The 21,908-nt window shown below is 54.1% G+C and overlaps 1 protein-coding gene across 9 annotated transcripts in view; it reads left to right on the top strand.

Annotated features, from left to right (window-relative positions):
• CFAP65 (cilia and flagella associated protein 65) overlaps positions 1-18,782 on the top strand; it is a 35,549-nt gene extending 16,767 nt beyond the window's left edge. For 7 of the 9 annotated variants that reach the window (XM_027050346.2, XM_027050332.2, XM_027050339.2 and 4 more), the window contains 20 exons: positions 325-549; positions 1,795-1,953; positions 2,161-2,311; positions 2,987-3,115; positions 4,641-4,854; positions 5,176-5,304; positions 9,235-9,411; positions 9,707-9,773; positions 9,923-10,033; positions 12,127-12,318; positions 12,419-12,577; positions 13,663-13,806; positions 14,110-14,223; positions 14,402-14,509; positions 15,796-15,840; positions 16,046-16,248; positions 16,535-16,663; positions 17,169-17,654; positions 18,346-18,483; positions 18,588-18,782. In XM_027050346.2, the coding sequence (XP_026906147.2) occupies positions 325-549; positions 1,795-1,953; positions 2,161-2,311; positions 2,987-3,115; positions 4,641-4,854; positions 5,176-5,304; positions 9,235-9,411; positions 9,707-9,773; positions 9,923-10,033; positions 12,127-12,318; positions 12,419-12,577; positions 13,663-13,806; positions 14,110-14,223; positions 14,402-14,509; positions 15,796-15,840; positions 16,046-16,248; positions 16,535-16,663; positions 17,169-17,654; positions 18,346-18,483; positions 18,588-18,720 (3,213 nt within the window). In that variant the 3' untranslated portion in view covers positions 18,721-18,782. Of the gene's footprint in view, positions 1-324; positions 550-1,794; positions 1,954-2,160; positions 2,312-2,986; positions 3,116-4,640; positions 4,855-5,175; positions 5,305-9,234; positions 9,412-9,706; positions 9,774-9,922; positions 10,034-12,126; positions 12,319-12,418; positions 12,578-13,662; positions 13,807-14,109; positions 14,224-14,401; positions 14,510-15,795; positions 15,841-16,045; positions 16,249-16,534; positions 16,664-17,168; positions 17,655-18,345; positions 18,484-18,587 lie in introns of those variants that run through there. The other 2 variants (XR_003417371.2, XM_027050358.2) reach the window with 2 other exon arrangements.
• The last annotated feature ends 3,126 nt before the right edge of the window (positions 18,783-21,908 follow it).

Raw genomic sequence — 21,908 nt, 5'->3', positions numbered from 1 at the left:
GAATAAGTGGGGGCAATACAAGACTCATATCTGCAGATAGTAGAAGGGTGTTTGGGGTGGGGCCAGGGAAAGGGGCCAGGGTGGTGGCCCCATCTGGCCCATGGAATGGTCTGCTCATCCTCTCTTGGTCTCCGAATTCTTTTCAAGAGCCATCTCCTGGGTCAGACACTACCTACTCGGCTTTGACAGAAGCTGTCTATGCCCAGACTGGAGGAGGGCCTTTTGCTGCCCTCTCCAAGGGGGAAAAGCTGCCCACCCTGGCTTCTTGTACGTTTGGGGGAGCCAGGTGAGGTCAGAGCTCTTCCCTCCCTCCTCTGGCCCCAGGAGGTAAGCATGCAGAGCCGGGAGGAGCCCCTACATCTGAAGCTGGACACCTGTAAGAGCGTGTTCTTCAAGCCCACCTGGGTGGGCTCCTCCTCCAGCAGCCTCTTCACCTTCCGCAACCCCTCTCGTCTGCCACTGGAGTTTGAATGGAGGGTTTCCCAGCAACACCGGAAGATGCTGGCCGTCCATCCCGCTAGGGGACTTATCCAGCCCAGTGAGAGCCTTGTGAGTGCCCTGCCCCACTGCTGGGGGCCCGAGGGAAGGAAATAGCTGGGATTCAAGGGAAGAGGGACCCATGCTCCTATCTACATGCTCCTCCCACCCCCAGCTAATAAACACACTGGGGGAAGTCTATGTGGACTATGGTGGGCCGTCTCCAAGGACATCCAAGGTCATTCTCGCTTTCACCACCATCTGTTACTCTTGCCTGTGAGGGGCCAGGCTTACCGTGTGCACCCTCCCATTCAATCTGTAATCACCTCCCCTGCCTTCTAAGTAAGTGTGACAGTTACCCCTGTCATAACTCCCATTTTACAAAGAAGAATTGAGACTTAGAGCAGAAAAAGTCATTTACTAAGATTGTAAATTAGGAGGTGCAGAGCTGGAACTTGAACCAGAGTTTCAAGGGGCAAGTCCACTCTCCCTCCACGGTCCCCAAAGCCGTGAGATGGCTGGGAGGTGGTTTGGAGCAGCTGTATTTGGGGCCAAATGGGTGGGGTGTCATTAAGTCATGAGGAAGGGTACTCCTTGAGATCTGAGCAGCAGTCTGGAGGGGGACACAGGCTGGGGCCCAAACTAGCAGAGCCTCATTCCCTGGTCTAGGGCCTTATAGACCATTTGGGGGACCAAATTTGGGCCAAGGCCACCAACACACAGTGTCTGGAGGAACCCAGGTAGTAGCGAGGTGAGAGACCACACAGGCCCTGGAGTCAGCTTTGAGAGTTCACATCCCAGCTCCCACCAAGCACTCTCACCAGCTGTGTGACCTTGGGCAAGTTCCCTGCGCCTGGATGGCTCAGTTGGTTGAGCGCCTGACTCTTGATTTAAGCTCAGATCATGATCTCAGGATCGTGAGAAATGAGCTCTGAGTCAGGCTCCGAGCTGGGCATGGTTGAGATTTTCTCTCCCTGCCTCCCTCTCCCTTTCCTTTTGCCCCTCCCCCACTGATGTGCCAGAGTGCTTTCTGTCTCTCTCTCTCAAAAAGAAAGAAAGGAAAGGAAAGGAAAGGAAAGGAAAGGAAGGAAGGAAGGAAGGAAGGAAGAAAATGAGGCACTAAAATAATACCACTTAGCTGGTGGGGATAAAGGATTGAGGGACTGAGGGAGATAACATAACATATGATGTGTGACAAGTGCCTGACATGGGGTAAACACTCAGAAAGGGGTACCGTAGCTTGATATTCTCAGATGCCAGTGGCCTGGGCAGGGGGTTCTGGAGAGCCCCATGCAGGGATAATCTCTCTGACCCCAGACGGTGACATGGACCTTCAGCCCACTGAAAGAGACCAAGTACCTGTTCCGAGTGGGGATGTGGGTCTGGGAAGCCGGTCTGCCCCCAGACACCAAGCCCCCCGCTACCACCCACTACATGCTCCGGCTGGTGGGCATGGGCATCACCAGCAAGCTCTCTGTGAGTAGGGGCACTCTGGCAGGTGGGACTGGGAGCTGGGGCTCTGGGGGCCAGGGCATAGGTGGCGGGGGGGGGGGGGAAGGCCCCGGGGTGCCCGACTCCAAGAGGGCAGGGGATGGGAGCCCTCTGGCCCTGCCCTGCCTTGGAGATTCCCTGAAGCCAGGGGTGGGAAAGCCAGGGCTGTGGCTGGCTGACTCGGGCCCTCAGGCAAAGGAAAAGGAGCTGGATTTCGGGAACCTGCTGGTGAACAGCAAGCAGTCCAGGTTGCTGGTGCTTCTGAACGACAGCAACTGCACCCTATATTATCGCCTGTTCCTGGAGCAGTGTAGCCCTGAGGTCATGGACGACAGCCCACTTGGTACTCAGGCCTGGGCTTGGACTGGGGCGAGGGAGGCAGGCAGTGAGGGGCACTGGTTAAGACTGGTTAGGGGCGCCTGGAGGTCTCAGTCGGTTGAGCATCTGACTCCTGATTTTGGCTCAGGTCACGATCCCAGGGTTGTGCATCGAGCACCCCCACACACACACATCGGGCTCCACAATGAGCAGGGAACCTGCTTAAGATTCTGTCTCTCTCCTTCTGCCCCTTCCCTGTTCGCTCTCGTGCATGCACTCGCTCTCTCAAATTTAAAAAAAAAAAAAAAAAAGGTTAACCAGATCATGGTTTGGGGGCAGGCAGAGCAGGGCTTAAAACTTGGTGTTTCTACCTTTCGATGTGTGGTATTAGGCAGTTCACTCTCTGAGCCTCAGCTTCCTCATCTGTAAAATGGGACTATTGTTGGCACCTACCTCACAGGGCTGCTAGGTGGAGCAAAGTGCTTAGCAGGTGCCCATGACATGAAGACTGGTTGCCTCTGTCTGGTCTGGGAGGAGGGACTCTGCTCCCCGCTTCCCAGCTCTGGGCCTGCTCTCTAGCCAGTTCTCTGCTGGTCCGGGAGAGGGTATCTGGGAAGGAGCAGGAGGAGAGACCGGGACTCTCTGGTCTGCACTGAGGGCCTCTTCTACCTTTGACCCCACCTGGGTCATCCCTGAGCAGCTTTGCAAATGGACCGTACAGAGGGCAGAATGCCACCCCGGTCCCAGGACACCATCTGCTTGTCGGCATGTCCCAACCGCCGGTCCCAGTACTCCTGGATTATCAGCTACTCCCTCCTCTCACACAGAGGTACCTGGGCCATCTGGCAGAATCAGGGTCAGGGAGGAAAGGGGGAGGGCTGTGTGAGCAGGACTTGGATCAGAAGGGTGCTGAGGTTCCGGACAGGGAAAGCAGAGTGAGTGTTAGCGTGCAAGGGTGTGCCTTTGGGTGAATGGCATGTATGTCTCATGCCAACCACATGCGTCTGTATGTGTGCCTGTGTGTGCCTGAGCCGTGGAGGGCTCAGTGTGAAGGGTTTGGAGCTGTGCCTATTTACTGTGGGATCTTAAGACAAATCCCCAACCACATGGGGGCCTCAGCTTCCTCCTCTATAAAATGGAGTTGTTACCAGCTTGCTCCGGGGCCCATTGGGAGGAGTCTGGGGCAGCACAGAAGAGTGGCTAAGAGCGTAGATCCGAGCCAGACTGCCTGGGATTGGATCCTGGTCCGAGCATTCACTAGCTGTGTAATTTAGCAAATTGATTAAGCACCCTCTGCCTCAGTTTCCACATAGTAAAATGGGAATAATAATGGTGCACAGGCCAAAAAAAAAAAAAAAAAAAGTACTGATACATGTTACCACATCGGCGAACCTTGAAAACATTAGGGCAAGCAAAAGAAGCCAGTCACAAAAAAAGCCACATATTGTATGATTCCATTGATATGAAATGTCCAGAATAGGCAAATCTGTAGAGACAGAAAGCAGATCAGTGGTTGCCAGGGACGGGGGGAGGGGAGAATGGGGACTGACAGCTACTTGGTACCAGGTTTCTTTCTGGGGTGATGAACACATGCTGTAATATGGACAGTGGTAATGGTTGCACGACTCTGAATATACGAAAAATCTGAATTGTATGTGTTAAAAGGGTTAATTTTATGGCATATAAATTACATCTTTTTTTTTTTATAAATTATTTTAAGTTTATTTATTTTGAGACAGAGACAGTATGAGCAGGGGAGGGGCAGAGAGAGAGTCCCAAGCAGGCTCTACAGGATCAGCGCAGAAAGCCAAAATCAAGAGCCAGACGCTTAACCGACTCAGCCACCCAGGTGCCCCTAAATTATATCTCAATAAAGCTGTTAGTGAAAGTTAGTTTGAAAACAGTAATGAACGGTGCACATTAAATACAGTGATGCATGAAGAGCACTTAAGACAATGCCTGACATGGAGCGCCTGGGTGGCTCAGTGGGTGAAGCCTCCGACTTTGGCTCAGGTCATGATCTCACGGCTCGTGGGTTCAAGCCCCACGTCAGAGCCTGGAACCTGCTTCAGATTCTGTGTCTCCCTCTCTCTCTGCCCCTCCCCTGCTTGAGCTCTGTCTCTCTCAAAGATAAATAAACATTAAAAAAAAAAAAAAAAGACAATGCTTGACACATAGAAAGTATGTGACAAGGCTTCACTGTTGGCTGGAAACGTCCCAGAGCCTGGGAGACACCTGCTGTTCCTGACAAGGCTCCCAGGCAGGTTTCCTACACCCTTAGCCTGCATGCTCTGCTCTGCCCCAGGGCAGCTGGGAGGTGAGGCCACTCCTTTCTCCACATGTCTTCCGCCTAGATAACAAGGCTGGGGAGAAGCAGGAGCTGTGTCACGTCTTCTTGACGGCTGTGTACCCCTTACTCTCCATCCTGGACGTCTGCTCCATGGGCAGCGCTGAGGGCATCACCCGGAAGCACCTGTGGCGCCTCTTCTCCCTGGACAGGCTCAACAGTTACTTGGAGCGCGATCCTACCCCCGAGGAGCTCACCTATAAGGTGCCTACCCGGCACAGGTGAGGTGGGCGGACAGAAGGGGCAGGGCCCATGTGGGGATGTTCTTGGAGCTTTCTGACCGCACTCCCAGCACCAGGCCCTGCCCATGAATACTCTCATCTCCCCCTGAGTTCTTGCCCATCCCTGGAGGGGCCAGGAGAAGTCAGGGCTTGGCTCAAGGTCCGAAGCACTAGCCCACCCCTGCCCCTGAGTCCCAGATTCTACAATTCCCACCTGCAGAAAGAGGAGTGCTGAGCTAGCCACCGCCCCACCCCCCACCCCCCGGGAGGGCCCTATACTGTTCCCACCTGTCTCTGAGTCTGTTTCTCTGTTCCACACAGCACAAGCCAGATCCCCACCGTCTTCACCCCTCTGAAGCTCGACTTCAATTTTGGAGCAGCACCGATAGAGGCCCGGCCCTCTGTGGTGCTCCTGGCCCTGAAGAACACTGGAGCAGTACCCCTGGACTGGTATGGTGGGCTTGGAGGGGGCTTCTGAAGGGCTTGGGAGACAGGTGTTGGAGGCCTTCTCTTGGTGGTGGTAGTCCTGGCTGCCTGATCTCTGTGAACAGTGGATCCCCTCATCGATGGGATGGGGAGGCCAGGGTGGGACAGAGCCTCAGTCCAGGGAGGCCAGGCCTGCATGGGGGCGAGTGAAGATCTCTGGTAGGGAAGGACAGAGACAGGCTGTCGCCGAGCCAGTGTCTGGGAGGATGACATGGCTGAGCCAAAACACCTGGGCTGCAGGAAGGCTTGAGGCCGCAGGCTGCACTTCTCCAGGTCACATGGGCACCGGCCTGGGGCTCTGAGCCTGCCAAGCTTGGCCCTTGCTGTGCTCGACTTTCTTCCCACTGGGGGCCCGAACTTGGGTCCAGTAAACATCCTGTTTCCATGCCAAGGCTGTTTCTTGTTCTTCCCCCCGTCTCTGCCACGCGTCTTGATTTCCTAGTAAACTTCCTTTTGATGACTTCTAACTTTTCTTGGCTAAGCGGAGGTGAGAAAGAAGTGTACCCATCTGGGTCAAGCTTGGGAGAGACAGTCAGGGGCCCAGCCTGGGAAAATATGTTGGGGAGGGGGGTCTGTGATCTCGGGAAACTTCCTGCCTGAGCAGAGTCTTGGGGTGTGTGGGGGCAAAGTTGGGGTGGGGCTGCATCATCAGGGGTGCACTGGCCGTCCTTACTCTCTGGATCATGCTGCCCCTCCCTGCGGTGGGAGCAGCTGGGGAAGATGGCTCCCTAGGTGGCTCCTGTCTGAGAAGGGCCAGGACTATGAGTGGCTGAGGGTTCCTGGCCCTGGTGACTTGAGGAAGCTTGGCAGACAGGACTGCTGGCCTGGTGCGGAAGGCCCGGGGCCCGCCTGAGCTCCAGATCTGCCATTCACTGGGCTCTTCGAGTGGCCAGAAGCCAGGCCCTACAGGAAAAGTGGCGTTAGTCTGTCCTGGCACGGCACAGGGTATTTTGGTGGGGATTATGCATGCAAGTGTGTTTGTGCAGGAGCAAGCCAGCTCATACTCTCTGTGGAGAGAGTCCAGGTTGCTGGAAACCGAGGTGGGAGGAAATCCAGGCAAGGTGCCCGCTGAGCTGGGCCCATCCGTCAGGAGATCATTTGAGGTCCAGGAAGGCAGTCCGTGCTTCTTCCAGGATTCCAAGCACAGCGGACTTTCCTTGGAAGGCTTGACTCTCCTAGGCTTTTTGTGTTGTTGTGTTTCCTTTCAGTTTCTTAGAAGGCTATTTTTGAAAACTCTAGCTGGTCTCTGCTGAGCTCATAAAGAACAGACTGAAGGTTTTATTCTTGCCAGGACCAGTGAGAAATGGGCAGTGTGGAGTTGGCCCAGAGGTGGCAGCAGGCAGGACAGGGTGAGAACCCCAAGTGGGAGGGGGAGCATCAGAAGAAATAGAAGCCCCATAGCAGCCATTCTCCTTCCGGGTCATCTCCTCTGGTGCCTTTGCTCCTGGCCAGGGAGACGGAAGGCCTTAGGGACACCAGATATGCTGGTTAACATCTTCTGTTCTCTCGTGAACTCATTAAGTCCTGGCTAAATGTTTACGGGGGGCTTCCTAGGTCCAGGCTCCAGACCTGGCCCTCAGAATCCAGGTGCCAACAATTCTAAGCCTGGCCCTTTGGGTGCGATAGGGGTCTGGGGCAGGCCAACTTTTTGATGCAGGGTGATGTGTGCTAAAGAAAGCTATACCTAAGCTAGACCTGCAGCCTAGGGAGATGAGGCAGAGAGACTGCAAAGAACCTTCCAGACAGAGGGCCTGGCACGTACGTGGCTAAGAGAAAAGGTCTCAGAGTGGCTGGAGGATTCATAGGGAGGAAGGGGCCCGGGATGTGGCTTGGGAGGCAGGCAGGGGCCAAGGCGTCGGGACCTTGGCATCTTTTTAAGAGTTTGAACTTCTTCCTGAGGGCATTGATGGTGATGTAAGCGGGGATGGGGGACAAAGACATGATCTACGTCCATGACCTATCACTCCGGTCTGGGGTGCAGGGTGCAGGGAGAGAAACGGACTAGCAGCTTGAGGTGGGGGAACAGGAAGGGAGACACACACTAGAAGACTGGCAGGGAAAGGGGGGTGGGATTATTGGGATGGGGGCTGGGTGCAGGCAGCAAGGGAAACGGAAGTGTCAGAACTATCGAGATAACCCCAAAGTAGCAAGATCTCCAGTTTTGCAGCTGATCAGTATCCCCCCCCCCCACTAATGAAATGACAAAAGCAGTTTATTCACCTGTCAAAAATCACAAAGGTGATGGAAGAAAAGTGAGAAACTCCCCAGGTCCCATTCCACGTCCACTGTGCTGGGGTGATGAGGGGTGTGGAGTGGGCTTTCAGATTCAGCGCTTGGACAACGTACACACAAACACAGTCCAGGAGTTATTATATTTCTCTTGCCTTTTTTTCACAGTAATGGCACAATACTATACGTAATGATTTCTGCTCAGCATTACACCAATAACATTTTCACTCAACATGATGCCAGTAACATTCTGTTCAGCTCAATACAGATCGATGCATACAACTCTAACTCATTCTTTTTAATATATTGCATAATATTCCCCAATATGAATGGCCCTTAAGTTATTAAGCTAATTTCACACTGGATGACATTAGTTGTTCCCAGTGCCCTTTTTTTTTTTTTTTTGCCACTACAAAGAAAGTTGTAATAAACATCTGTGTATGCGTGCACACGTGTGCACAAGCATGCATTTATTCCTACAGGTTAGTTTCCCAGGAGGGAATTTCTGAGTCAAAGGGCATGAGCTGCTACAATTCTAGTCGGCCCTGTCAAAATCCCTACAACAAAAGTGGTAGCGGTTCCTTCCTTCCCAATGTTTGAAGGTGTCTGTTCTTTCTAAACTTACACAGCATTGAATGGAACTGGTTTTTTGTTTGTTTTTGTGTGTATGTGTTTGTTTTTTTTAGTTTTATTCATTTATTTTGAGAGAGACAGAATGAGCAGGGAAGGGGCAGAGAGAGAGGGGTGGAGAGAGAGCATCCCAAGAAAGCTTCGTGCTGAAAAACCTCAGCCTGGAGCCCAAGGGTGAGGTCAAATTCACCAAACCACGAGATCATGACCTGAGCTGAAGCCAAGAGTTGGATGCTTAACTGACTGAGCCACCCGGATGCCCCGAGTGGAACTGTTTATTATGTTTCTGATGTGAAAATATTTCAGGTTGATTCAAGGGAGTCTTGATTTGCATTTCCTCCACTCTTTGTTGAGCATTTCCCCATCTGGCTGCTCCCTGTCCGTGCCCTCCCTGTCATGGCCCAGGTTGAGCCCAGTTCTGTGCTGTGCCTTTGTGAGTGAAGGGGTCCGTCTTTTCAGATTGTAACCTGGGGACCCATTTGCCACTTGTTTTGTCAGCTAGTGAGAGTGTAATATCTACTTTCCCACAATGTGAGGCATTTTGGGAGGCATCAATTCTATGCCCAGAACTGCTCCAGATTCAAGAGAGCCAGCCCTGCTGGGCCATCAGTTCTCTGCCCCTGTGCCCATGCCATCCTGGAGACCCTACCTCTTAGGGGCCTCTGGTTGGTCCTGCCAGCATTTTTAGGTGCTTCAAATGGCCCTTCCTAAGAGCTGTGTCACACCAACCCCTCCAGGGTTAGTGGCTAACTAACTCAAAGTTACCTACACAGGCACTCCCCCTGGACCCCTGTCACCCACAATGGAAGCCCTGACCTGACACTTTGTGTCACTAGGGACCTGCTGCTGTTCCCAAGTTTGGGGGCTATTATGAAATGAGAATCAACCGTAGCCACGTTTGCTCAGCTGTGCATGGGATGGCTTACCAAATTGGGGGAGGGAGTGGGGGAGACCTCCATCCATCCCATCTGGAGCTCAGAGGTCCCACCTCTCTGTTCTAAGAGGCTTCAGTCCTGCTCTGTACCCTTCTCTCAGGGCGTTCCTCTTCCCAAGTGACCAGCAGATTGACCTGGAGCTGTGGGCAGAGCAAGCAGAGTTTGACTGCACTGAGCTGCACCAAATGCGTGTAAAGGACAACTGCATATTCTCCATCAGCCCCAAGGCTGGGAGCCTAGGTCCTGGGCAAGAGCAGATGGTGGAGTTCAAATACAGGTGCTCCTCCCATGCCAGTCCTTACACTTCTTGTCCTGGAGATCCCCCTTTCCCTTGGTTCCTGGAAGAGCTTGGCCTTGCACTCTGTGATTCCAGGGTACCCTAAGTGGCTGCTACCCTGGGAGGACCCTGCCCACCCACCTGGTGGGGAGGTTTGATTTTCCTCTTGCCCCATCACAACTCAGGGGTTTCCACATGTTCCCAGGGGCTGGCTGCCTCAAAGTCACAGGTACTTTGCTCTTCCACTTGTACCAGGGCTCAATAACTCATCCCAGATTTGTCTCCTCCCTTCCAGCCACATGTTCATCGGCACTGATCGCCTCCCAGTGCTCTTCAAGGTGTCCTATGGCCGTGAGATCCTGGTGAGACCCTAGAGCTCCTCTTACCCTGGACACCGGAGAGAGGAGCAGGGAACCGTGCTCCCCCCTGGGGAGCTAGGGTCTAGATCTCTCTGTTGGGTGCTTCACTTCCTCCCAGGGAAGGATGCTACTCATGGGCTTTCTATTTCCAGCTAAATTTCATAGGTGTGACAGTGAAGCTGGAGCAAAAGTACGTGCACTTCACCTCCACTAGCCACCAGTTCATCCCTGTCCCCATCGACGACACACTGCCCCCAAGGCAGGTCAGTAGTCTACATTGTCCTGGTTACCAAGAAGCCTAAGCATTGATCTCTATACATCAGCATGTATAGAGGTGACAAAGACCCTACCTTCCGGAAGTCCTTACTCTACCAGGTGGGGCTACAAGTTTGAACCCTGAGATTGGGCAATTGGGAGAGAGCCAAATCGAGACGTTTCTGCTTCCTGGTGCCTAGTGCTAAGCCCTTTGCCAGACCTCGTTCCCCTGCAAAAGCAGAGGGTTCTCTCCTCTAGCAGAGGATTTTTCAAACTTCTTTGACCATGAATCACATTAACGTGTTTTGGATAATAACCCAGTAAGTATGTACATCATATACCAACTGAAACATAGTATCACAAATCCATATGTACCCTACTACATGCAAAGTGTTCTGATGTCTTCCGTTTTTATTTTATTGCATTCCATTTCTTACACACTGGACATGACCTGCTAAATTAGTTTCCTGACCTGCTCACTAATAGGTCTCAGCCCCAGTTTGAAAATCACTGCTCCCAAGAAGGACCTCTTTCTGTTAATCCTCAAATCAGTTTTCTAGGTGTGCAGGATGGTTTAGTGTTGGTCTGACTGTATTTCATGGACGCGAGACACACAAAAAACTTCCATGCTGTTCCGCCATCTTGGCTCCCTCTCCTTGAAGGACCTCTTTCTGGAGTATGAAAAACAAATGTGAATACTTGCAAAGCTATAGAATTTTCTATATTAATTGGAAGGAATTGAGTTCCTTTGCTCTGAAAATGTACATTGGAAATCTCCCAGAGCAGGACATAGTGTTTTCTCAAACATGCCACAGCTGAGAAATTTCTAACCTTTTAGAAGTCCTTGTATTTCTGAGCAGAGGCCTCTGGTCATCCATCCTAGAGTCAGAGGAATGGGCTTTTTGGACCTAAGGGGGGGCGCACCCCGAGCCCCAAGCTCTGTTTGATTTCCTATACCACTCTCTACTCTACTGGCTTCCTGGGAAGCAAAGACTCTTGTGCCCCCTGGAGAGCTTTCCAGAGAGACTAGACCACTCCCCCATGGCCTTCAACATAGATGATGGAGAATGTCCCCAGATCCGGAGCCAGGAGACCCAATTGTGCCCTCAGCCAATCTCCACAACCATGGCCAAACTTCCTCTGTCATTCATGAGATGGTGACAGATGGTGGTCTGGACCTGCAAGAGGGCAGTGGAGATAGAAACGAACAGATTTAATTTACATTATGGAGGCAGAATCTTTGGGACTTGCTGGGGCCAGACTTGGAAAGTAGGAGAAAGGGAGGGATTGGGATGTATTGAATTCCTAGTTTGAGCATTTACTGAAAGGAGATACACTGCATATAGAAATAGGCTTTGTAGTGAAGACTTTGGTTTTTTACCAAATTGTAGATGCCTATGAGACAATGGGGGGGAGGGGGCTTGTCTGGAAGAGGTTGGATACCAGGTCTGGAGCTCAGAGGGTGACCCAAGCAAGAAAAAGAAAATCAGCATATTCAGGAGCAGGTGCTGATAAAGATGAGGGGGCAAGACCTAGATCCAAATGAACTGTTTATTCTCTCTGGCTTCCATTTTCTTAAAATGAAGGATTGGACCAGAAGATGTCTGGTTTCTTCCAGGACATTCTGTGATTCCCACACTTTGGAGTTAGCCTTGAGGAACCTTATACCTTCCTTACACTCCCTTATCTGCCTTTAAGCAGGACTGCCTCTAGTGGTGGATATGGAAAGTGTTAGGTGGTTAGAAAGAGGACCTAGAAAATGCTAAAGAGTGAAGGGTGCATGCGTGGCCAATTCTATCAATTTTAACACTAGAGACACAAGCATTAGTGTCCCCTTATGCCTTGACAAAGGTAAATTTGGAGGGGAAAAAAGGATTACAGAGTATCCTAAAGTGTCACAGTCTGAAAATACAGTTACGTACTTCTTGGGTGATCAAGCCACAAGGGAAACCCAAGGTAGTTAGGGGGCTCTGGGGCTGTAAGGGTGACATCATGGAGATCAACCTGCCCTCCTTTAGCGGACACAGAATCCCAGGCTGTCTGCATTGCAGCCCTGAGCTGATGTGTGGAGACTTCACTCTTCCTGCCCCTCCCCTTACAGATTTATGAGCTGTATAACGGTGGCTCAGTGCCTGTGACATATGAGATCCAGACCAACATCCTGTCACAGGTTCAGGAAAAAAATTTTGATCACCCTATCTTCAGCTGCCTCAACCCCCAAGGGGAGATCCAGCCAGGCTCAACGGCTCAGGTCTTGTGGATCTTCTCACCGATTGAGGCCAAGACCTACACAGTGAGCAGCAGCCTGGGCTAATTGAGGGTGGATGTTGGAGTTGGCCTCCTCAGCAAGCCTTGCTCTGACCAGTCCCTTCCCCACCCTCTTAACTTCCCAGGTGGATGTGCCCATACATATCCTAGGATGGAACTCAGCCATCATCCGCTTCCAGGGAGTGGGCTATGACCCCCATGTCATGGGGGACACAGCCCCCTTCCACAACATCTCCTCTTGGGACAACGACTCCATACATTCTAGGCTGATGGTTCCTGGACAGGTAGGGGGAAGGGAGGTAGGAAGGCCTGAGGCCTAGGAGGAGCCTGGGGGCCCTGGGGTGGCCAGTGGAGGGATAGGGAAGCTAGGAAGGAAATGCGATGGAGGTGAGAGAGGTGAAGCCTGGAACCAGCCCTCCTCCAGATTTAGGAGGCAGCACTGGTTCAAAGAGAGGCTTACCCTGCCACCTAGTGCCCACAGGAGTTCCTGCTCAAGCCACTCCACCTGCTGCAGGGCCCTGCATCCTGCCCTCCTCTCTGGACACGGGGATGGGGATTCTGGAAGGGGTTGAAGGAAGCTCTCCCATTTTAGGGCTGTGAGGTGTTATCTTCATACAAAACAGTTCCTCCCCTCGACCTAGATGGATTTTGCTATAAGACATCTAGGGTCAGTAACACCATCTTTAGTTCAAACACATCTCACTGTTGGGAGGTCTGACCCATTCATTCATCCACCCGTCCACCCATCTCCTTCCATTGACCCACATGCCCATTTACCCAACCATGTAACCATCCATACTTCCATGCAGCCACCCAGTCATTATCCACCCATACATCTTCCTGTTCACCCTTCCACTTTTTGGACTCTAACTGCATGAGAAGCACTATGAAGGCCCTGAGGACACAAAGAAGAGCCAGGCAAAGTCCTAGCCCTGGAGGCACTCAGGCTCTAGACAGAGAGAAAGTGCCCCTTCCATGTGGCCTCAGTTTTTCCAGACACCCTGTTTTGTTCCCAGTGAAGAAGCCAACAGCTGATCCCCCAATTAATTTACAGCCATCCTTTCTCAGCCCTTCCAAGCCCATTTTAATGGTCAAAATCATAGGCTTTAGAGTGAGACTGGGTTTCTCCCAGCTGTGCCTGTAAGAGATCTTTGGAAAAATTATTTATGTTTTCTAAACCTTAGCAGGACATCAGTAAAATGGGTACAATAATAATACCTATATCACAGGACCATGGTGAGGATCAGATGCATGTGAACTGCCTACCATGGTACCTGGCCTGTTGAAAGCACTCACTAACTGGTAGTGGTTGCTATGGTTATTATTCCTTCACCTCCCAAGGTGGCTGTTGTGTTGTCTCCACCAACAGAATGTCTTCCTGTCCCGGTCTCATATCTCTCTGGGAAACATTCCTGTGCAGAGCAAGTGCCGCCGCCTTCTGTTCCTCAACAACATCTCTAAGAATGAGACCATTGTCTTTGAGTGGCAGCTGAAGCCTCTAGACTTTGGGGAGGTGAGAGTCCCCTGTTTCCACAGAATCAGAGCCTCTAACAGAGCTCCAGACCCTCCCTATTCTACCTCATCCTATCCCATCTTGTTTCATCTTACCCCATCCCACCCAACTTCCCCTCACCATCCCACCCCAGGCCACCCCACCATCCCATCCATCCCATCCCATCCTATTCCATCCCACCCCATCCCATCCCATCTTATCCTGTCCCACCATCTCACTCCGTCCAACCTGCTCCACCCCACCTCATCCTACCCACCCCATCCCATCCCTGAAAATCTCCAGAGACCTCCCTTCCCCAAACAGGTGTCTGTGAGTCCCATGAGAGGGAAGGTGGCTCCTGAAGAGACAATCCCATTTGTGGTGACCCTGCAGACCTCAGTGCATGCCAGCTTCTACAGCATGGACCTAGTGTGCAAGGTAGGACCAGCACCAGAGAGAAGCTGGGATGGCAGAGCTCCCAGTCCTCGGGTGTGGGGTGAGCTATGAGATCCCCAGACTTCCAGAGAGAGGCAGGGGCCAGCCCCTGGATGAGGGGGGCCCAAAGCACATAGACCCTCCAGACCTTGGCCTTCACTGTCCTCATCCTGGGCTACAGGTGCACCAGCAGGAGCTCCTGAATCAGTACCATAAGGAGCTACAAGAGTGGAAGAGTGAGGAGGTGCGGCAGAAAGTGGAATTCACCATCACAGATAAGAAAGTAAAGGTGAGGAGGCCAGAGTGGGCCTTGAACACCACAGATCTTCTGACCACCTTACCAGAGGGGTCAGAGGTAGTGATCTGAGGTAGTCTTACATGCAAAACTGGCCAGCCTGCCCTAGATTAGCTTTCTTTCATTAGACGAAACATAGCATCTCCCCAGGAGACTCTCTTCTGGGTACAAAAACCTGGCTGACCATTCCCTGCCTCATGTAGCCCCAGTATTTAATGGGTGCCTGCTAAATGCTGGGACCCAGGGGAAACAAGACAGAGCTCACCCTCTGCTGGAAGACAGTGTGGTATAGTGGGTTCAGGTGCAGACTCTGGAGACAATTTGCTGAGTTTTGATGCTTGGCTTTGATGATTTCTAGCTCTGGCATCTTGGTCAAGCTATTTAATTATCTTAGTTCTCTCAACTGTAAAATGGGGATAATATGACATCTGGGATTGGCTTCAAGACAGCCCAGAGGTGGGGCCCAGATGATACAAGACTGGCCATGAGCTACTGATTTTTGAAGCTGGGTGGTGGATAATGGAGGACTCTTTGTACATTCTCTCCCTTTTCCTGTATTCGAAAATTTCCATATTAAAAAGGTTAAAAATAAAAGTTTAAAAAATATTTTTGGATGCAAGAAAAATAGTACCTGCTTTGCAGCATTGTTGTAAGGATTAAATGAGGTCATACAAGAAAAGTGCCTCCAACAGTGCCGGGCACCAGGTAAGCATGTGCTAAACATGGCTATTAGTATTTATAGGAAGAGACTGATAATAAGCATGAGACTAAACATCCATCTTAGTTCTTCCTCTGGTTTCACAGCCCCCCTGTGCTAGTATTTGTGCACCTTGATCACCTCTGTCCTCACCACACTGAACCCCCAGGGAAGCACTGCTCCCCTCTGAAACTGTGGCCCAACTGTGAACGCAAATCATGTCTTGAGGGTATGGGAGAAGGGATTTCTGAATTACATCTTAATGAGGGAGGGTGTTTTCTTACCACACCAAACCACAAAGCTCCAAGGCACAAGAACACACTCCCTTGGGACAGCCTGCACATGTTTGGTGGCATGTTCTTTCTCTTTCCTTCAGTTGGGTTATCTGGTTTTCCTTGTCTGCAGGCAGACCTTCCTTAGGGAAAGTCCTGGAAAAGGGTGTGACTGGGAGTTGGGTGGGATCAAGAGGGCGGCAGATCCTGGCATTGGCTTTAGGCCCTCCGTGGGTCAGCAGGAAGGGTAGGAAGAGGGGAGTCCCTCTAGGCGTCTTATATCCTAAGCACAGGTCTCTTTGCTTCCACAGAGAAGGGCATATTGTACAGCCTGTGAACCTGTGAGGAAGTACAAGGTGAGGTCCTAACCCCATCTCCTTGGGATAAATTGAAAGATCCTTGTTTGCTTCCAGAGATACCTCCAACTGCTGGCCCAGCTTCCTGGAAGGAAGGGGTCACACCCCTATTTGGCCCTAAAGGCCTGGTTGGGAGCTAGGGACCCATCGGTGATGGGAATGGAGTCCCCAAACCCCTGTCATCCACATCTCCCCCTTTTCGAAGACGCTGCCACCCATCAAGAATCAGCAACCTCTCAACCGGCCTGCCAGCTGGAACCTTAAGATCTCAAAGGAGGAGCCATCCTGGCTGTGTCCCCAGCTGCCCTCACCAGGCATACTGTGCTTGGGCCTCACTGCCCGTGCACACGCCACCGACTACTTCCTGGCCAACTTCTTCTCCGACTTTCCCCGCCACTTCTTACACCGGTGAACTCTCAGGGAGGGAGGGGTCTCTGCCCCCTGGGGAACCTCACTAGGCTTCCTGCCCCACCACCTTCTTTCCCTTGCCAACTTGGAGCCTCTTCAGATCCTGTGCCGACTCAGGTTTGGGCTTGGTTCCCCAAATGCAGTAGCACTATATTTGGGCCAAAGCCAGGGCCTGCCCCAAGGTCATCTATGTTCTCATGACTGCATTACCACCACCATTGCTCATGACCCCACCCCCAGCATGGTGGCTTGCCCAGACCACTCAGAATGTCACGGCCTGTTCCAGGGAGCTGCCAAAGAGAAAATGCCCCAGGAAGGAGTTGGTGGCTTCTGAGGAAGAATCCCCTGACAAGTGGACCCCTGTCTCCAAGCAGGAGAAGCAACTCCTGGTTGACTGTCTCACCGCCATCATCAGGTGACAACCCCCACCCCCGGGCCCTCATCACCCCCCTCATCTCTCTGCACTCATTCAGCCAACTCTGGGTTCCCCCCATGGGCCCTGAAGTCCCTTCCTTTCTTGAAAACTAGAACTTCCTTACAAGGTCCTTCCACTGGTGGCCCCAGGATAGGGCAGCTCTAATGGAGCTGGCTAGAGGAATCCTCAGGGCTGGATCCTAAGTTTTGTCCTGTCCATGGCTGGTAGATAAGGTCCAAGCCAGTTCACTGTTTACCCAGGACTCCTGTCCCTTGTCTGTGTGACTCTGACCTCCTGGCTCTGCCTCTAAGAACCCACAGGGCCCAGAGGTGCCCTCCTCCAAAGAAGGGATAGAGGGGGCAACTAAGAGGTCTCCTTCCCCGCTTAGCACCCATTTATAGACATAGTAGGCAGGCACTGCCCCTTGGGGAACATGGAAGTCAGAGACCCACAGGGGGCTGCAAGGCCTCTCAGCAAGGACCTTCTCTTCCTCCCTGCCATGCAGGGGTCTGCTAGAAGACAAGATCTTCCATGAGGCCGTGGACCAAAACCTGGTGGAGAAGATACCTTACTTCTGCCAGTTCTGGAGTGAGCAGTCAGCCAAGTTCATGGCCCAAAACAACAGCCTACACTTAGCGCCAGCCCTGTCTCCATCCTCCAGCAGCTGGGAGGAAGACAAAGGCAAGGAGCAGGAGGAGGATGAACTGAGCCTGGGGAAGAAAGAAATGGAAGAAGAGGAGAAGAGCGAAGAGGAGGAGGAGGAGCTGGAGGAGGAAGAAGAGGAACAAGAGGAGCTGGAAGAGGTGAAGGAGACAGGCAAGAAGGAGCTGGAGGCAGAGGAGCTGGAGAAGGAAGAGAAGTTGCCCTGGATGGCGATTGAGCCCACACGGCAGCGCATGTCCCAGGAATCCCTGAAATGGCGGCGGCAGCAGCGGCTGAAGGTCATAGTGAAGGAGGAGCAAGAGCAGGATGAGAAGGAGGCGATCAGCCGGTGAGGAACCAGAGCCAGGCGAGGGTTTGGAGGGCAGCTGTGCACAGAAGGATCCCGGGAGGCAGTGGTGTGCTGGGGCCAGCCTCTATCTGCGTGTAAGGCTCTTCCCAGCTCAGCTGCACTCCCATCTCTCTGAGCTGAAGGCCTTCAGGGGGTATTTACAGAAAGGCAATCTGAGATTTACTTTTTCCCTCCAAGACCCGGCTATTAACATTCACTAGCACATCATCTCCAGGGGGTAGTTCTAGTCTCTGAAGTCTCTTAAATGGGTTTCTAGAGGCCAGAGAGAAGCACCACCTCTTCTGGTAGGTCCTTCCCCTGGGGCTGCTCTGGGGGCAGCTTTCTGTCTTTGTTGGGATTCCTTAGGCCCCACCTGGGCCCTTCAGGACCCTCCCACCGCTGGATGCCTTTTCCCAAGCCTGGCCCTGAGATGAGATGGGGCCTACAGTTGCCTGGGTTCGGATTTCACCACTGGCACCAGCCAGTGTAACGTTTGGCAACTTGGTCCCTTTTAAGCCCCAATTTGGGGGTCTGTAAAATTGGGACAAGGATGCCTTATAGTGTTGGAAGGGCAGGAAGTTAAATGAGAATCCACGTAGAGCACAGGGCACACAGTATACAGCACAGAGGAAGCGGAGAACGCGAGCGCTGTAGAGGGCGGTGCTGACACCCGTGTCCCCGCCACTCGCAGTCTCCCGGCGTTCGCCAACCTGCAGGAGGCGCTGCTGGAGAACATGATCCAGAACATCCTGGTGGAGGCGAGCCGCGGGGAGGTGGTGCTCACCTCCCGGCCGCGCGTCATCGCCCTGCCCCCGTTCAGCGTTTCCAGGTGGGGGCGCCGACTGCGCGCGAAGGGCGCGAGGGACGGCAGGGGCGGGCTGGCTCGGCCCGAAGCCTCTCTCCAACGCCTTACTGGGGCTGTCTGCCTTCCAGGATTGTGACTCCAGACTTGCTGGCGGCGCCGCCCCTCGGGCTGCATCAAGCAGAGGTGCCCCGCCCGGTGGCGCCGCCCCCTACCAACACTCTGCAGGTGTCAGCGCCCCGCCCCACGGACTTGCTGCTTTAAGGACCCCATCTCCACCGCCCCGCCAGTAAAGCATATAGCCTTTTTTTCCCCCCGTATCTGCCTTGACTTTATTTCCCCGACCTAGGAGGAATTCTCGCGCGCGTTCTGGGAGGGACAGATGGTTGGAGTGGCTGAGGTGGACTGCAGCGACTCATTGCAGATTTGGGTGCTGGAAAGTTGCGCCTCTCCGCTCCACAGCGCAGCTGGGCGAGAGTTCCCGCCGCTCTCTGCCGGGCGCTGGACCTGGTTTGGCCAGTGGAGGGCGCTTCGGGCGGGGCCTAGCTGGCCTTTGCCTGGTGGACAGGAACTGAGCTCCCGGCCTAGTCCGAGCAGCAGGTGGCCGCGCGGCGAGGTGCCCACCCCTCCCCTTTCCCTGTTGCGCCTGCTCCGAGGCTGGGTCCTTCCATCGCCAGCCCTTTCTCAGCATCTGCCGGGCTCCTGGGGCTCTGCTAAGAGCTGAGAAGGAAAGGAAACCAAGGCACGTCGCGGAGGGCTGAGCTAGACGCTGGGACGCGGGTGGAGGTCACAGCTAGCGGGCCACAGACCCGACTAAGCGATTCCCATCGTGAATCTGAATCACCAGCCTAGGGAGTGTCCCTCGTCCCCCAGGATACCCACCTCCCCTCTCACTCCCCCTAACCTCCTCCCGGCAGCCTCTATCCTCTGCTCCTCCGCCCCCCCCCCCCAGAGGCAGGTGGGTGGAAAAGTGACATCTGGTGTTGTTCCAGAGGCGCCCAGGTCCCCGACACCCCCCCTCCACCCCCGCGGCCAAGGCCTCCAAAGTGCTCAGGCCCCAGAGCCCTGGCAGGGGTGGGGAGGGGGTGGGGGCGCTCCGCCTCCTCTGAGTCAATATTTGCTTGGAGCAAACGGGCGCCCGGACAGGTGTGTGTGTGTGTGTGTGTGTGTGTGTGTGTGTGTGACTAGGGGCGGGGACTGAGCAGGCCGTATAAGGGCTCGCTGAGCCCAGAATCCCGCACAAGCTCCGGGGAGTGGGCTGGGGACCAAGCCAAGCACGGCCCGGCCAGGTGAAGGGTGGCCAGGAAGGGAGGGGCGGACCAGGTGCACACCTGCGGTGGCCGCCCCGGCGGGCGACGTGTCAGCCGCAGATGCGCGCAGGTGAGGGCGGCGGCTAGCGGAGCGCTGTGTGGCACTGTGCTCGCGGAAGACCAGGACAGGAGATCACCAAGGGCCACAGCCAGGCCCCGGGCCTTCCGCTCCCGCCCCGCGACGAGCCCCTCGCACAAACCGGACCTGAGCGTTTTGTTCGTTCGGCTCGCGTGAGGCAGGGGTGGCCTCTCAGCATCTGCCCCGGGGCCGGGCCCGACCGCCACGCAGGCACCTGCCGTCGCCGCCGCCGCCGCCGCCGCCATACGGGTCGGAGAGGCTGCGAGCCGCTCCCGGGGAAGATCCGGCTCCCATCCGGCCCCGCCCGCCCTGCCTTATCCTGCCCGCAACTCCGGGGCTGCCCGGCTCGATTCCGGGTAATATGGGCCGGCTGAGCAGGCTCCACCGGGTGGCATAGGGGGCTGTGGCCGAAACAGGAGCCCTTCTGGAGGTGGAAACCCAGCTTCTAGTCCCTCTCTGTCCCAGCGACCTCTCTGGCCTTGGGCAAGTCATTTCCCAGCCTTTCCTCGGTTTTCCTGTATGTTCAGAGGGGTTGGTCTGGCCTTGGGCAAGGGCCTCACCAGTCCCCAGATCCTGGTTTCGGGGCTTCTAGCAATAATGCTGAGCCACTTATCTGGGAAGTTGGATGCCTTCGAGGGATTGGAGTGTTAGCTGTGAGGAGGTGTGGAAAATCAGGGTGGGGGAGCTAGAACCAGATGAAGATCAAGTCTGCTCCTTCACATCTGTTTGGTGCTGACATCCTGAGGGTTCGCTCCCTGCCATCTCCCTGGCCCTTCTTTCAGTCTTCCTGTGTCTGAGACAGACAGACAGACAGATGGAAAAGGACAAATGGGGCCTGGTAGCCCTTGCCAGGTGGGGTCCCCAGGCACCACAGCCAACCACCTTTCTTAAACTTCATAATCCCAAGGCTTCCTGTTATATGCAGCTGGGGGAGAGGGTGGGTCTCAGTGGCCCTCATCTTAGGTGGGAGTCCACGGGTCATTAGCCACAACCAAACCTGAGACAGCCGGTCCCTCTTCTGCAGGGAGTCAAAGTGTTAAGATCTGACATGAGGGAGGGGGGTGGAGATTGCCTTAGACCCCTGGCCTCCTGCCCCGGAGAGTCTAGAACTGAGGGTTCCACACACAGCCTGAGGTCAGTGTGAGCCCTTAGCTGAGTCTCTGTCCTTTCACTCCAGGTGTCCGTCATTCCTCCTCTCTCAACATTGATGGTGATGCTGGTCTAGCCCCAGAGAGAGGGTCGTAGGTGGAGGGAAGCCTCCTTGGACAGCAGTAAGGAGCTACAGTTTCCCCTTAGGGTGAGGAAGCATCATGGGGTAGGAACTGTACTCCCAGACAGAGGTAGCCCCCAGTGAAAGAGGAGGGTGAGGAGTCACTGGTCCCTTCCAGCTCCATTTTGGATGCTTCTGGAGGTGCTGGCTTGTCTCCTCCACTTGTTCCTCACCCCCCCCCCCGTCACCCCCACCCAACTACCCGCAGGGCCTTCGGGATCTGCTGAGTCCTCTGCACAGAGAAAGGGAGGGGGAGGGGATGAGATGGCTCTGACAGATTCCAGGCAGTTCTGGGAGGGGGTGGACTGCAGCAGCCCCAGGGAGGGGGCATCCATGGGTCCCCATGCTGGGATATGTGCAGTCCCCATCCTGGTCCCCGACCAGGCTTCTGTCCTGGGCCCAGCCCTCTGCTCCTTGCCTGGCACTGAATGATTTGCCTGTTAGGGGCCTGACCCAGCACTGGCACATCTTCCCTGTGTCGTTGAGGGCTTCCTCTTCCCCTCCCTAATCGTGGAAGGGGGTGAAAACTCCCCACCTTTGGCTGGGATTCCAAATCTTGGGGCTGCACAATGAAGAACTCTCCCCCTGAAATGACTGCCCCCACAGTTAAGGGGGGGGGGTGGGAAGAATGAGGCCAGCAGCGGGCAGGCCACCAGAGGCCGTTGTGACTGAGAGCCACTGCCTTTCCCCACCCCACCCCCCCCAGGGCCTAATTTCCCCCAGAACTCCACTCCCAGTCCCCAAGACCCACATTTCCAGACCAGGGCCAGGGAACGGGCCTCTCGTCCAGGTC

This window comes from Acinonyx jubatus, chromosome C1, assembly GCF_027475565.1.
Source record: "Acinonyx jubatus isolate Ajub_Pintada_27869175 chromosome C1, VMU_Ajub_asm_v1.0, whole genome shotgun sequence".
NCBI classification, from domain to species: Eukaryota; Metazoa; Chordata; class Mammalia; order Carnivora; family Felidae; genus Acinonyx; species Acinonyx jubatus.
Note: the sequence above shows the minus strand (reverse complement) of the source record. Positions and strands in the feature narration are given on the sequence as shown.